The sequence below is a fragment of the Bos mutus genome, chromosome 9, assembly GCF_027580195.1.
Source record: "Bos mutus isolate GX-2022 chromosome 9, NWIPB_WYAK_1.1, whole genome shotgun sequence".
NCBI classification, from domain to species: domain Eukaryota; kingdom Metazoa; phylum Chordata; class Mammalia; order Artiodactyla; family Bovidae; genus Bos; species Bos mutus.
In genome coordinates, this window is record NC_091625.1 from 100,921,082 (window position 1) to 100,935,215 (window position 14,134).

The window sequence follows — 14,134 nt, forward strand, 5'->3', positions numbered from 1 at the left end:
GACCCCATGGACTGTAGCCCTCCAGGCTGCTCTGTCCATAGGATTCTCCAAGCAAGAATACTGGAGTGGGTTGCCATGCCCTCCTCCAGGGGATCTTCCTGACCCAGGGATCAAACCCACATCTCCTGCATTGCAGGTACATTCTTGACCACTGTGCCACCAGGGAAGCCCTTAATAATATTTGTAAGCACTTTTATCTCGTAACAAGATGTCACATAGTGACTCATTATGAAACAAGCATTAGTAATCCCCTCCCCATTCTCAGCAACCATACGTTCCCTTCCTAATCACAAGCCTTTACCTCCCCATTAAACATTTTCCAGAAAATTATAATAAGTATTCTCTTGCTTTTCTGTGCTGGAATTTTTCTATTAAAAAAAGACATTTTATATCTTTTATGAACCTTATGATTTTTATTTCTTTTTTCTTTTTTATACTGGTCAAACTTCCAGTCCAAGCTTGAATAGAAAAAGGAAAAAACAGGCTTCCTTCTATCATTCCAAAATTCAAAAGGAAAGGTTTCAGTATTTCACCATTAAGTACAGTGTTTATTTGCAAATATTTTTAAAACTATATTAACCGATTAAGAAGTTTCCCTCTTATTTATACTTTGCTATCATTTTCACTATGAGCAGAAATTACTGAAATAAACAATAGTCACTGGGCTCAATTTATTAATATCTTGTTTAAAATTTTTGGAGCTGTATTCTTGAGTGAGATTAACCTTTTTTTTTTCTTCTAAGTTTTGCAGGCATCACAAAAAGAGGTGGAGGACTTGCCTTCTTTTTCCATTTTCTGAAAGAGTTTACTTATAAAAGATGACATTATTTTCCCTTAAATATTTGGCTGAAATTCACCCATGAAATCATATGGGCCTATAGTTTTCTTTGTGGGAAGGTTTTTAAATTATGGATTCAATTTTTTTAATAACTGTAGGACTACTTGGATTTCCTATTTCTCTTTACTAAAGTAACTTGTCCACTGTTGCTATTGAGATGTCATCTGCATTTCTAATCGTTATTTCTTTGTGAGTGATCTGTCTTTTCTCTCTGGCTTCTTTAAAAAATTTCACTTTACTTGTGGTGGTTTTTAAAAATCTATTGCTCTTGTGGTTCTTTGGAATCCTTAAATCTGAGGACTGGTGTCTTTTATCAATTCTGAAGTTGAAAACAAAAAGTTTCAAATATTGCTTCTTCCTTCTCTTGATTACTTCTACTAGTAACGCGATGAAACATATGTTGGAGTTTCGCGCTCTGTCCTGTCCGCCCTTAACCTCTGCGCTATATATTCTACCACTTTGTTCTTCTGTGCCCCATTTCAGATAATTTCTGTTGATCTGTGTGCCGTGCTTAGTCGCTCAGTCATGTCCAACTCTTTGCCACCCCATGGACTGTAGCCTGCCAGGCTCCTCTGTCCATGGGGATTCTCCAGGCAAAACTATTGGAGTGGGTTGCTGTGCCCTTCTCCAGTGGATCTTCCCAACCCAGGAATTGAACTGGGGTCTCCTGCATTGCAGGAAGATTCTTTACCAGCTGAGCTACCAGGGAAGCCCTCTATTGATATATATAGTTCACTAATTCTATCTCCACATATGCATAATATACTCTTTAACCCACTTGCTATTTTTACTTACTGTATTTTCCACTCTAAAAATTTCTTTTTCAAACAAATTTGATTCATTTTCATAGTGTCATAGTTTTTACTCATGATTTAAAATTTGTAAAATTTTATTTAACCATATCAATCATATTTATTGTATTTTCCACACACGATAATTTCCATTATCTTGACTTTTTTGTGAATCTACTTCAGCTGATTCTTATTTCTACTGATTTTTATTCATATTTCTGGGTTTATATTATTATTTACTAGATAATACCATATTTTCTTGTCATAAATTTGAAGAAAAAGAAATCTGCCATTTAATTATTTTGGGGGGAGTTTCAACATTTCTTCATTCTTTTCATGCAGGTGAGACACTACATTCGCTTTCTCAATCCACATAGTTAGTCCAGTATCGACTTGCTGCCTTAGCCTCCTAGAATCAAAAAAGAAAAAATAACATATAAACTCTGAAGGCAAAGTGCCGTGGGGAAGTGCCCTCACCTCCACTATAACTGTAATTCTTGGCTCTTTGCTCTTACTCACCAAGGAACTGGGGGGAGATTCATGCCCCTTCACCCTCCTCCTGCGTCTTCATGGGAACGTCCATATTCTCCGGCTGCTCACCCGTCTCACTCGGCCTCCCTAAAACCGCCGTGACCTTCACCCCCACTCCACGGAGGGCAGGCGCTCACGCTCCTGCCTTCAGGCACTGCCCAGAGCTGCTACGACTCTAATCTTCAGCTCAGCGTCCTGCTCTGACCCCAACCTCCCAACTCGGGCATCTGGGGCTTGTACTCCTGCTTTAACTTGTTCTTCGATCTCCTGGGAACCACACCCTCTAACTGTCTGGGCAGAGAAAAGAGAGGAGCCCACCAGAACACGGGACTTCTGACTTGCTTGTTCCAGGGTGAGGGGTGCTGTGGTCATCCCTGGAGAGGCAGGCTTACTCCTCGTTTGTTCTGGAAGGTTACTCCTGAAGGAAAGAGACAGAGTCTTAAAGATTGTATTTACCAACAGTGAATCTTCTGAAAAAGAAATCAATCGCATTTACAATAACATCAAAAACAATTAAATACTGGGAACAAATTTGACCAAAAAGATGAAAGCTATCTGCTCTGAAAACTGTAAGACTTTGATGTAAGAAAGCTAAGAAAATACAAATAAATGCAAAGCTATCCCATGTCCATGGACCGAAAGAATTAATATTATTAAAATTTCAATGTTACCAAAAGTCATCTAGATTCAACGCAAGCCTTATCTCAGGAATTCCCAGGCACCCCCCCAGAAGCCTGACTTTCCCAGTCTCTCCATAAGGCCCAACTCCCAGTTACGGTGGCTTCTTTACAATGCAAGGGGCCTTAACAAAAACAAGAACTCTGTTCATTTCTCTCCAGAAAGACAAGAGGAGTTGACCAGTTAGCAAAGTAGTGAGATATGGAACCCCAGTGTCTTGTCTTGGCTTTTCCGTGTCTGCCACATGAAGCTGGGCTCATGCCAAAAGCATCTTTCTCACAGACACAATCAGACAAGACCAGCAGCCAGGCCGCAGCTGAGCTTCCCCTCATCAGAGGCCGCCTCACCAGTGCGGCTCCAGCTGGAAGCCCAGGCCTCCCCTTCCCACTATTTATGAGGCTGTCCTCATAGCTCCGCTGGTAAAGAATCCACCTGCAATGCGGATTGGACAGTCAAGAGCTTGTACCACGAGCAGGCGCTATGGTACCTTGGTACCTTACCTGCATTGCTGAGTTCATCCTCACAACAACCCTGGAGCAGGCGCCTTTGTACCCACCGCTCAGAACAAGGACACCACGGGCGGACCTCACTGAGGCCACGTGAGGAGACAAGGCCAGGCAGGACCTGTCTCTGCGTGAGAAGCTGGGGCGGGGCACGGGCAGTGCACTGACTTGGTAGATGGAAAGCTGAACGGGGAGGAGCTCGCTCACTCGTTCATTCGGGACAAGTCATGGATCTCCTCTGTGGGCCAGTTACTGTTCCTGAGGCAGGAGACTCTGCAGTGACCGAGACTGCTCTTGTCCACTCACCGGTTTCCCGCATGGGAGGAGGGTAGGGGGAGAGAGGAGGGCGTAGATCGTAAGCCATTATCCCTCCCTCCATGGTGATGAGAGGAGGAAAACACCAGATGGGAAGGATGGGGCAGGAAGGGGCCCAGTGCGGGCCCCACTCCCTGCTACTGGCATCCTAGAAGGCTTCCTGGAGGAGGTGATACTTGGGTTGAGATTGAAAGTGGAGCCACAGTCTGCAATCTCTCAAGTCTCTTTCCACTCCCCCTGCCAAACTGTTCTCAAAAACAGCAGAGGTTTTAAAGAATGGATGAAGATGTGGCACATATATAGAATGGAATATTACTCAACCACTAAAAAGAATGCGGTTCATGGGGTCGCAAAGAGTCAGACACAACTGAGCAACTGAACTGAACTGAAAAAGAAAGAAAGAAAGAATGCCATCTGCAACAACATGGATGGATCTAGCAACTGTCCCGCTGCGTGAAGTCAGTCAGACAGAGGAGGAGAAATACTGTATGACGTCCCTTATACGCTGAACCTAAAAGGAAATTACATAAGTGAGCTTATTTATAAAACAGAAGCAGACTCACAGACTTAGGGAATGAACTTACGGTTGCCAGGGGGAAGGATGGGGGAAGAGACAGTGAGTTTGGGATGGACACGTACGCACTGCTGAGTTTATGATGGATAACCAACAAGGACCTACTGTCCAGCACAGGGAGCTCTGTTCAATGCTATTGGCAGCCCTGATGGCAGGGGGCTTTGGGGGGAGCATGGACACATGCATAATAGATGTATGGGTGAATCCTTTTGCTATTAATCTGAAACTATCGCAACATGGTTAATCAGCTATGCTCCAATACAAAATAAAAGGTGTTTTTTTTTTTAAATAGCGGGGGTTGTTCTGTTTATTTATTGTTTTCTTTGTTTGGAGTATTTCTCATTTCTGGCGTTTTTCTAGACCACTCACATGCCACCCAGGGCTGCTGCGTGTCCTCTTGCCTTCTCATTGGAATCCTTCTTCCTGCCGGGCAGGCTGTCGCATCTCAGGAAGACGAGAGGAGGCCGGGCTTCGCGCTGACGACCAGCGGCCCGGCGGGCACCGTCAGGCCGCCTCTCCGGGGGCCGCACCTGGCGCTGCCCATGTCCACTGAGGAGCGCGGGGTCCCACTTCGGGAAGCAAGCATCATTTTTGTGGTTATGGTTTTCATTTCATTCACAATGTGAGAAATAACTTTTAAAACAGATCTTGATACAGTTGAACTAGCAATAATCACTAAAATGTGTATTCATATTTTCATTATACTCTCTTTGATATTTTGGAAGATTGTACCTTATTGCTATTAATAAAAAAATGATAATAAATACCACTTAAGTCCCCGAGTTCATCTTGTCTATGATCGCCCACTGAGGGGCGGGGAGCTTTGCTGGGTCGTGAGAGTGGGTGGAGAAGAGAGGCAGAAAACTCAGAGCAGAAAGGCAGGTGCGGTTCTGGCTTTGCGTTGGTTTTAAATTAGAGTCAAGGTTAGATCTGTGTCTCTAAAACCAGAACTAACATCTCTGTCCTCTGGTCACCGCATCAAGACCCAGAATGCAGATGGACATGCCTTCATCCTAGGTTATTAACGGTGGCCGCTGCTTCCAGGCAGCCCTCCTGGGTGCGTCAGGACTTTGACCGCACAATCGCTGCCCTGCAGCAGTGGGAGGGGCGGGGGTGTGCTGCGCAGTGGTGGCTCCTGCCCACCCACCCCACCCAGATGGGGACAGAGCCTCCCTGTGCGCCTGCCAGACCCAGACGACACTGACCAGACCGCTGGCTCTGCCGTCCGCGCCCACGTCTGCACCCCGGCGGCTCGCCTCCAGCAGGCTGCTCGGGGTAGCACCAAACAGAGAAAAGCAAACACAGAAGAAGCTGTCAGGCTCGGCGCCTTGAGCACACAGCGCCGTTGTCAGGACGCCTCGAGGCTTTTCCTGGCTGGAAGCCGAGCGTGCGCACTCATCATGAAAGAAGCAACAGTAAACGGGGGAGACGGCATTCCCGACGCCGCGCAGCGTGCGTTCACGAGTCTACCATCTACACGGATTCTGTATGAAGCACGTTGAATCCACCATCATAAGAGCCCATTTCCCTTTCCGCCTCCAGAGCATCAGTGATAAAACCTGGCACAAAGTGTGCCTGAACGCAGAAAGTTAGGGGCTGACGGAGAGCGCGTGGCTGGAGGGCGCCTCCCTAATGCGGGTGAGGATGTGGTCCCCCGACCTGTGCCCCCAGCCCAGGTGGGCTGCCCGCTGCTGCGGCCCTGCGAGTCCCCCCTGAGCCCGCTCTCTGATCTGCAACCCTGATGACTCAGAGGCCCGCGAGGGACAAGGGACCCACGTGCCCAGTGCCCAGCCCCCGGCCGGCCCCACCAGGTGCCGCCTCTCTGCTGACGCTAACAACAGGGGCAGCCTTTGTCACCAGGCTGCGTCCGGTCTGCCTCTCTCACCTGCATCCTGGAGGGCCTGGGAAGGTGAGGCCAGAGGCCAGGAGACCGTGGTCTCATGGGGAATTCGCTTCAGGGCACTGGGACCAGAGGGTCATGCGTGGGGCCTGTTTCGGACCCCCCGGGGACAGTGACAAGGACGTGTCCCAGCTCCGTGGCTGTCAGTGGCCCCACACCCTCTCCCCTGGGTCTCACAACAGCTCCGCCAGAACACGGAGTGATGGGGGTCATCACTGATTTCTGAGAAAACGGACTCTAGACCAGGTGGGAGAACTGCCCAGGGCGCGCTCTCAGCGGCAGCCCTAGACCCCCAGCGTTTCATCTTCCCTTCCCGAACTGCTTCTCCCGGAGAGGCGGAGCAGCTGGCAAAGTACAGGCGACCCCTGCCCCAGGGGTGAGCTCTGGGGGTGCTGGCACCAGCCCCAGGGGGCAGGTGGGGTTCCCTGGCACGGGTGCCCGCATGCCGGGACAGGACAGGTGTCTGAAAGCCCGGCTGCCGTTTGTCTTCTGTACACACGACACCGCAAACACCAAGGCAGAAACAAACACAGCCTTTCTCCCTCCTGGGGAGCAGCTGCTTGACAAATTGCTTTCCTCGGGAAAGTGCTCAGGCCTGTGGGAGGACACACGATAATTAGAAGACACGGTGCCTGCCTTTGAGGTCCTTACAGAGCTCACACAGCTGCAAAATGCAACTGGCAGAAGGCTGGTTTCAGCCCTGGCTTAGCCGGGAACCCGGGAGAGAAGGGGAGGCATCCTCGAGGGCTTCCCGGAAGTGGTGATTTGTGAAGGGGACGGGTCAACCACGTCTCAGAGAGGGGAATTCTCCAGATGTCCAAAGTAGGTGGGGGAAGGTAGCTAGCAAATGTTTCAGCCGGACGCATGACAAAACGCGGCTTGCTGTGCTCGGATACCCTCTGCAGGCCCAGGGTGATGTGGGAGCAGTTTCTCCTTGTGCTGAGCCTGGTCCTGGGGCAGAGCAGGGCCAGAAGCGTCTCATCTCTGAACATGCAGAGCAGAGCAGGGCAGCCTCGGCTCCCCCCACCTGGAGCTGAGACCATGGGTCCAGGACTCCTCCCTGGGCCTCAGCTCACGCGACTCCTAGGGTTTTACAGTCTTGCTTTCCAGATGCTCTGTGGGGATGTTGCCAAGCCCGTCACCCTCAGGGCCCAGGAGCCGTAGGCCCTGAAGAGCAGCCAAGAGCTTCCCAGCGGGTGGCGGCCCGGCCTGGCTGTCAGGGTGCGGAAGTAAGCCATCCTGCTGACCTCGGCTCTGAATTTGGCTACAAACTCGTCAACTTAGCAAAGACCTTTTTTTTCACCAGATGGGTGGTCTTTAGTCATCTGTGTTTCTAAGAATCCAAAACTGTCATGTCTGTGTGTGCAAAATATGAGAAAATGTGAGCGAAGTAAAGGAACAACGAGGCAAGTGAGGGGTTCTGAGAACTTGGCCCGGCATCTTCTTCAATTTAGAATTTTGCAGCTTTTCTTCGCTAGGAAAGTGAACAGAGTGTCTCCTATGCACACAAATTAAAAGCAAATCGCTCCCTGGACCCAGGACCTGGGCTTCCAGGCGTGTCGGTGTCACCTCGGGACCTGCCAAGGAGCTGCCCCTTCCCGCCTCGTGCACAGGCCACGGATCAGCCCACAAAGAGGAGACCTTGAACGCCCACCTTCCAGCTGCGTCTGTCCTGCTGTGCGTGCAGGTTCAGTCGCTCAGTCGTGTCTGACTCTGTGACCCCGTGGACTCTGGCCCGCCAGGCTCCTCTGTCCTGGGATTCTCCAGGCAAGAACACTGGAGTGGGTGCCATTTCCTCCTCCAGGGGTTCTTCTTGACCCAGGGATCAAACCCATGTCTCCTGCGCTGGCAGGCGGTTTCTTTACCACTAGCGCCACCTGGGAAGCCATAATTATTGGGGTTGGTTTAATGCAAACAAAGAGAATAATATTTTGAAGCTATCCAGCCAGCCTCTGACGGACAGGACAGCCGGCTAATGGGGGTTGGGGTCTCCCAGGCTGAGCGTCACTTGCAGCACGAGGGGCTGGTCTCGGGCAGCTTCAGCTTTGGGACAGGAGCTGCGTTTGCATTTCCGAGGCCAGACCACACCTTTCCCGTATATATCGCCATTTCCCCCAAATCTCAGGCCTGATTAAAGGAGGGGAGAAAATCACTTACGCCCCTGAATTGCAACAACAAAGGCTGGGTTTCTCTTTTCAATCAAAACAGCAGGGCGGTCTGATTCAAATGCTAATCGCGGGGCCTGAATTGGCCACTAAGAGAGGGAGACACTTTTCCCTGCAAATGACCACAAGGCCACTCCTTTGCCCAAGAACCCATGGGATCCGCCCAGTCAGACAGCTGTGAGATCTGTGAAGTCGCTTCACGGGAAATGGCCCCGAGGTGGTGTCCGGCCCGGCCAGCTCCGGGAGCCTGTTCCTGGAGAAGAGAAGACGGCCTCCAGTTTGAACAAAGTTCTCCTCTTCCCATTACACGTCCAGGGAGAAATGACAGGATCTGGCATGACACCGGGCACGGCGCTGGCGTCCACAGTTCTGGGTGCATCGTCAGGTGTTACAGGAGAGGCTGTCACAGAAGGACGCCCCCCGGACGCCAGCTGAGCGGTCAGGGCGAGGCTGGTGCGGGGCGCCGGCGGGCCCCACAGGGCGCACATGCCCTCCTGCCTGGGGAGGCAAACACGGCTCTTCTCTTCCTGGGACTGTCCCCCTAAGGACTCAGGGTGCAAGGAACACACAGCACAGAATGGGGCCCAAGGCCACGCCCTGAACGGCAGGACTTGAGCTGGGATCATTGGCCCCACGGCTGCCTGTCTCCAGCTGTCCCACCTCCCCAGCAAGCAGAGCGCTGGGGTGCAGGATGCTGGTGGGAGGACTAGGGTGGGGGGATGTGGCTGTGGGGAGCACAGTGGAAGCAAGGCCATGTCAGAATCAAGATGAATTAGGACGACAGCGGCCACTCTCGACCTGCAGCCTTTCCAACAAAGGCTTCCAAAGTCTCCCCTGATGGAGAGGCTTGGAAAACTTCTCAGCCTCTCTCTGCCATTATCACAGCATGGGTCTGTTTCTGTAGGGTTCAGTCAGTTCGGTCACTCAGTTGTATCCGACTCTTTGCAACCCCATGGACTGCAGCACACCCGGCCTCCCTGTCCATCACCAAATCCCAGAGTTTACTCAAACTCATGTCCATTGAGTCGGTGATGTCATCCAACCACCTCATCCTCCGTCGCCCCTTCTCCTCCTGCCCCCAATCCCTCCCAGCATCAGGGTCTTTTCCAGTGAGTCAGCTCTTCCCATCAGGTGGCCAAAGAATTGGAGTTTCAGCTTCAACATCAGTCCCTCCAATGAATATTCAAGACTGATTACCTTTAGGATGGACTGGTTGGATCTCCTTGCAGTCCAAGGGACTCTTGAGGGTCTTTTCCAACATCACAGTTCAAAAGCATCAATTCTTTTGTGCTCAGCTTTCTTTATAGTACAATTCTCACATCCATACATGACTACTGGAAAAACCATAGCCTTGACTAGCTGGACCTTTTTGGCAAAGTAATGTCTCTGTTTTTTAATATGCTGTCTAGGTTGGTCATAACTTTTCTACCAAGGAGTAAGCATCTTTTAATTTCATGGCTGCAGTCACCATCTGCAGTGATTTTGGAGCCCCAGAAATAAAGCCAGCCACTGTTTTCACCGTTTCCCCATCTACTTGCCATCAAGTGATGGAACTGGATGCCATGATCTTAGTTTTCTGAATGTTGAGCTTTAAGCCAACTTTTTCACTCTCCTCTTTCACTTTCATCATGAGGCTCTTTAGTTCTTCTTCTTTTTCTGCCATAAGGGTGGTGTCATCTGCATATCTGAGGTTATTGATATTTCTCCCAGCAATCTTGATTCCAGCTTGTGCTTTCTCCAGCCCAGTGTTTCTCATGATGTACTCTGCATATAAGTTAAATAAGCAGGGTGACAATATACAGCCTTGACGTACTCCTTTTCCTATTTGGGACCAGTCTGTTGTTCCATGTCCAGTTCTAACTGTTGCTGCCTGACCTGCATACAGATTTCTCAAGAGACAAGTCAGATGGTCTGGTATTCCCATCTCTTGAAGAATTTTCCACAGTTTGTGGTGATCCACACAGTCAAAGACTTTGGCATAGTCAATAAAGCAGAAGAAGATGTTTTTCTGGAACTCTCTTTAGTTTTCGATGATCCAACGGATGCTGGCAATTTGATCTCTGGTTCCTCTGCCTTTTCTAAATCCAACTTGAACATCTGGAAGTTCATGCTTCATGTACTGTTGAAGCCTGGCTTGGAGAATTTTGAGCATTACTTTGCTAGCATGTGAGATGACAGCAATTGTGTGGTAGTTTGAGCATTATTTGGCATTGCCTTTCTTTGGGATTGGAATGAAAACTGACCTTTTCCAGTCCTGTGGCCCCTACTGAGTTTCCAAATTTGCTGGCATATTGAGTGAATTGATGCTTTTGAACTGTGGTGTTGGAGAAGACTCTTGAGAGTCCCTTGGACTGCAAGGAGATCCAACCAGTCCATTCTGAAGGAGATCAGCCCTGGGATTTCTTTGGAAGGAATGATGCTAAAGCTAAAGTACCCACTCCAGTGTTCTTGCCTGGAGAATCCCAGGGACGGGGGAGCCTGGTGGGCTGCCGTCTATGGGGTCGCACAGAGTTGGACATGACTGAAGCCACTTAGCAGCAGCAGCAGCAGCAGACACAAGTAAAGTAATTCTCAAAATTATCCAAGCCAGGCTTCAGCAATACATGAACCATGAACTTTCAGATGTTCACCTCATGCGAAGAGTTGACTCATTGGAAAAGACTCTGATGCTGGGAGGGATTGGGGGCAGGAGAAGAAGGGGACGACAGAGGATGAGATGGCTGAATGGCATCACTGACTCGATGGATGTGAGTCTGGGTGAACTCCAGGAGTTGGTGATGGACAGGGAGGCCTGGCGTGCTGCGATTCATGGGGTTGCAAAGAGTCGGACATGATTTGAGCAACTGAAGTGAACTGAACTGAGTACAGCACTTGCACAGCATCATCTTTTAGGATCTGAAATAGCTTAACTGGAATTCCGTCACCTCCACTAGCTTTGTTCATAGTGATGTTTCCTAAGGCCCACTTGACTTCACATTCTAGGATGTCTGGCTCTAGGTGACTGATCACACCATCATGATTATCTGGGTTATTATGATCTTTTTTATACAGTTTTTCTGTATATTCTTGCCCTTCTTCTTAATATCTTCTGCTTCTGTTAGGTCCATAATGTTTCTGTCCTTTATTGTGCCCATCTTTGCATGAAATGTTCCCTTGGTATCTCCAGTTTTCTTGAAGAGATCTCTAGTCTTTCCCATTCTATTGTTTTCCTCTATTTCTTTGCACTGATCACTGAGGAAGGCTTTCTTATCTCTCCTTGCTATTCTTAGGAACTCTGCATTAAATGGGTATATCTTTCCTTTTCTCCTTTGCTTTTCACTTCTTTTCTTCTCACAGCTATTTTGTAAGGCCTCCTCAGACAGCCATTTTGCTTTTTTACACTTCTTTTTCTTGGGGATGGTCTTGATCCCTGTCTCCTGTACAATGTCATGAACCTCCATTCATAGTTCATCAGGCACTCTCTCAGATCTCGTCCCTTAAATCTATTTCTCACTTCCACTGTATAATCATAAGGGATTTGATTTAGGTCATACCTGAATGATCTAATGGTTTTCCCTACTTTCTTCAATTTAAGTCTGAATTTGACAATAAGGAGTTCATGATCTGAGCTACAGTCAGCTCCTGGTCTTGCTTTTGTTGACTATAGAGCTTCTCCATCTTTGGCTGCAAAGAATATAATCAATCTGATTTTAGTGTTGACCATCTGGTGATGTCCATGTGTAGAGTCTTCTCTTGTGTTGTGGGAAGAGGGTGTTGTGGGAAGAACTAGTGTGTTCTCTTGGCAAAACTCTATTAGTCTTTGCCCTGCTTCATTCTGTACTCCAAGGCCAAATTTGCCTGTTAACCCAGGTATTTCTTGACTTCCTACTTTTGCATTCCAGTCCCCTATAAGGAAAAGGACATCTTTTTGGGGTGTTAGTTCTAGAAGGTCTTGTAGGTCTTCATAGAACTGTTCAACTTCAGCTTCTTCAGCATTACTGGTTGGGGCATAGACTTGGATTACTGTGATACTGAATGGTTTGCCTTGGAAACAAACAGAGATCATTCTGTCATTTTTGAGATTGCATCCAAGTACTGCATTTTGGACTCTTTTGTTGACCATGATGGCTACTCCATTTCTTCTAAGGGATTCCTGCCCACAGTAGTAGATATAATGGTCATCTGAGTTAAATTCACCCATTCCAGTCCATTTTAGTTCGCTGATTCCTAGAATGTCGACATTCACTCTTGCCATCTCCTGTTTGACCACTTCCAATTTGCCTTGATTCATGGACCTGACATTCCAGGTTCATATGCAATATTGCTCTTTACAGCATCAGACCTTGCTTCTATCACCAGTCACATCCACAGCTGGGTGGTGTTTTTGCTTTGGCTCCATCCCCTCATTCTTTCTGGAGTTATTTCTCCACTGATCTCCAGTAGCATATCGGGCACTTACCGACCTGGAGAGTTCCTCTTTCAGTATCCTATTATTTTGCCTTTTCATGCTGTTCATGGGGTTCTCAAGGCAAGAATATGGAAGTGGTTTGCCATTCCCTTCTCCAGTGGACCACATTCTGTCAGACCTCTCCACCATGACCCGTCCGTCTTGGGTGTTCCTACACGGCATGGCTCATAGTTTCATTGAGTTAGACAAGGCTGCGGTCCATGTGATCAGATTGGTTAGTTTTCTGTGACTGTGGTTTTCATCGTGTCTGCCCTCTGATGGAGAAAGATAAGAGGCTGATGGAAGCTTCCTGATGGGAGAGACTGACTGAGGGGGATACTAGGTCTTGTTCTTGTGTTTTTGCAGGGTTGGGAGGGTTTAAATCAGAAAAACGTGTTTTATTTCTTTACTTTTTAAAGGTGAGCAGGGCTGTGCCGCTCTCGCTGCGGCATGCTGGCCTCTCTGTTGACGGCGTGCGGGCTTAGTTGCCCTGTGCATGTGGGATCCAAGTTCCCCACCAGGCATTGAACCCATGTCCTCTGCGTCGGAACCTTGGAGTCTTAACCACGGGATTTCCAGGGAAGTCCCATGTTTTAAGACAAAATGGTTGACTGGGCATCCGACACTTCTATGGACACAAAACTCTGGAAAACTAAATTCTGAGGCAGGGCTGAGAGGTGTTCGTGCAGGCAGCCGGCCCCCAGGGAAGGGGCTCAGAGGCAGCCCCTGTGCACTCCTGACCAGCGTCTGGCCAGTGCAGCATCTCCCTACACGTGTGGCCAGGGCCCCTCGGACATGCTGAGCTGCCACGTTTAACTCACACGGCCCACGGCCTCGAGGCCTGCTCTTAGATTTACAACAGCTATTGTTTAGCTGTAAATCAACCTAGGTATTATATATCAGTGTAAACACCTTTTCACATACTTCACCACATAACTTGTCATTTTTAATCTCCTGACTTTAATCTCCTGCCTAATCTCATTTTTAGTCTCTTACCATCAAACTGTCAACACAGCATGGAGTGCATTTTCTACGTGACTAAAATGAGTGATTGAAGAGCTGATTGAAAAAGAACTGTGTGTCTTTTTAATATTTGCTTTTGTGTCGCCCCTATCCACCCATCAGGCTTCCCAAGTGGCACGAGGTAAAGAATCTACCTGCCAATGCAGGAGACTCAGGAGGCTTGGGTTTGATCCCTGGGTCAGGAAGATCCCCTGGAGGAGGGCATGGCTACCCACTCCAGTGTTCTTGCCTGGAGAAACCCATGGACAGAGGAGCCTGGCGGGCCTCAGTCCTTAGGGTCACAAAGAGCTGGACACATCAGTGTCTGAGCACACACACCCACCAACCCCATGTTTGTGCATGAGTGGACCCTGCACCCACCAACTGCTACAGTCTCTCACTCCTGGTGCG

General features: G+C 48.7%; 1 protein-coding gene across 1 annotated transcript in view; it reads right to left on the reverse strand.

Moving 5' to 3' along the window:
* Positions 1-407: 407 nt before the first annotated feature.
* The window catches only part of LOC138989157 (uncharacterized), a 103,383-nt gene continuing 89,656 nt past the window's right edge, over positions 408-14,134 (reverse strand). Inside the window, exons 6-9 of the mRNA XM_070376463.1 lie at positions 5,436-5,496; positions 4,600-4,799; positions 2,479-2,578; positions 408-2,038 (exon numbers count right to left, since the gene is read on the reverse strand). Of these exons, the coding sequence (XP_070232564.1) occupies positions 1,994-2,038; positions 2,479-2,578; positions 4,600-4,799; positions 5,436-5,496 (406 nt within the window). The 3' untranslated portion in view covers positions 408-1,993. The remainder of the gene's footprint in view (positions 2,039-2,478; positions 2,579-4,599; positions 4,800-5,435; positions 5,497-14,134) is intronic.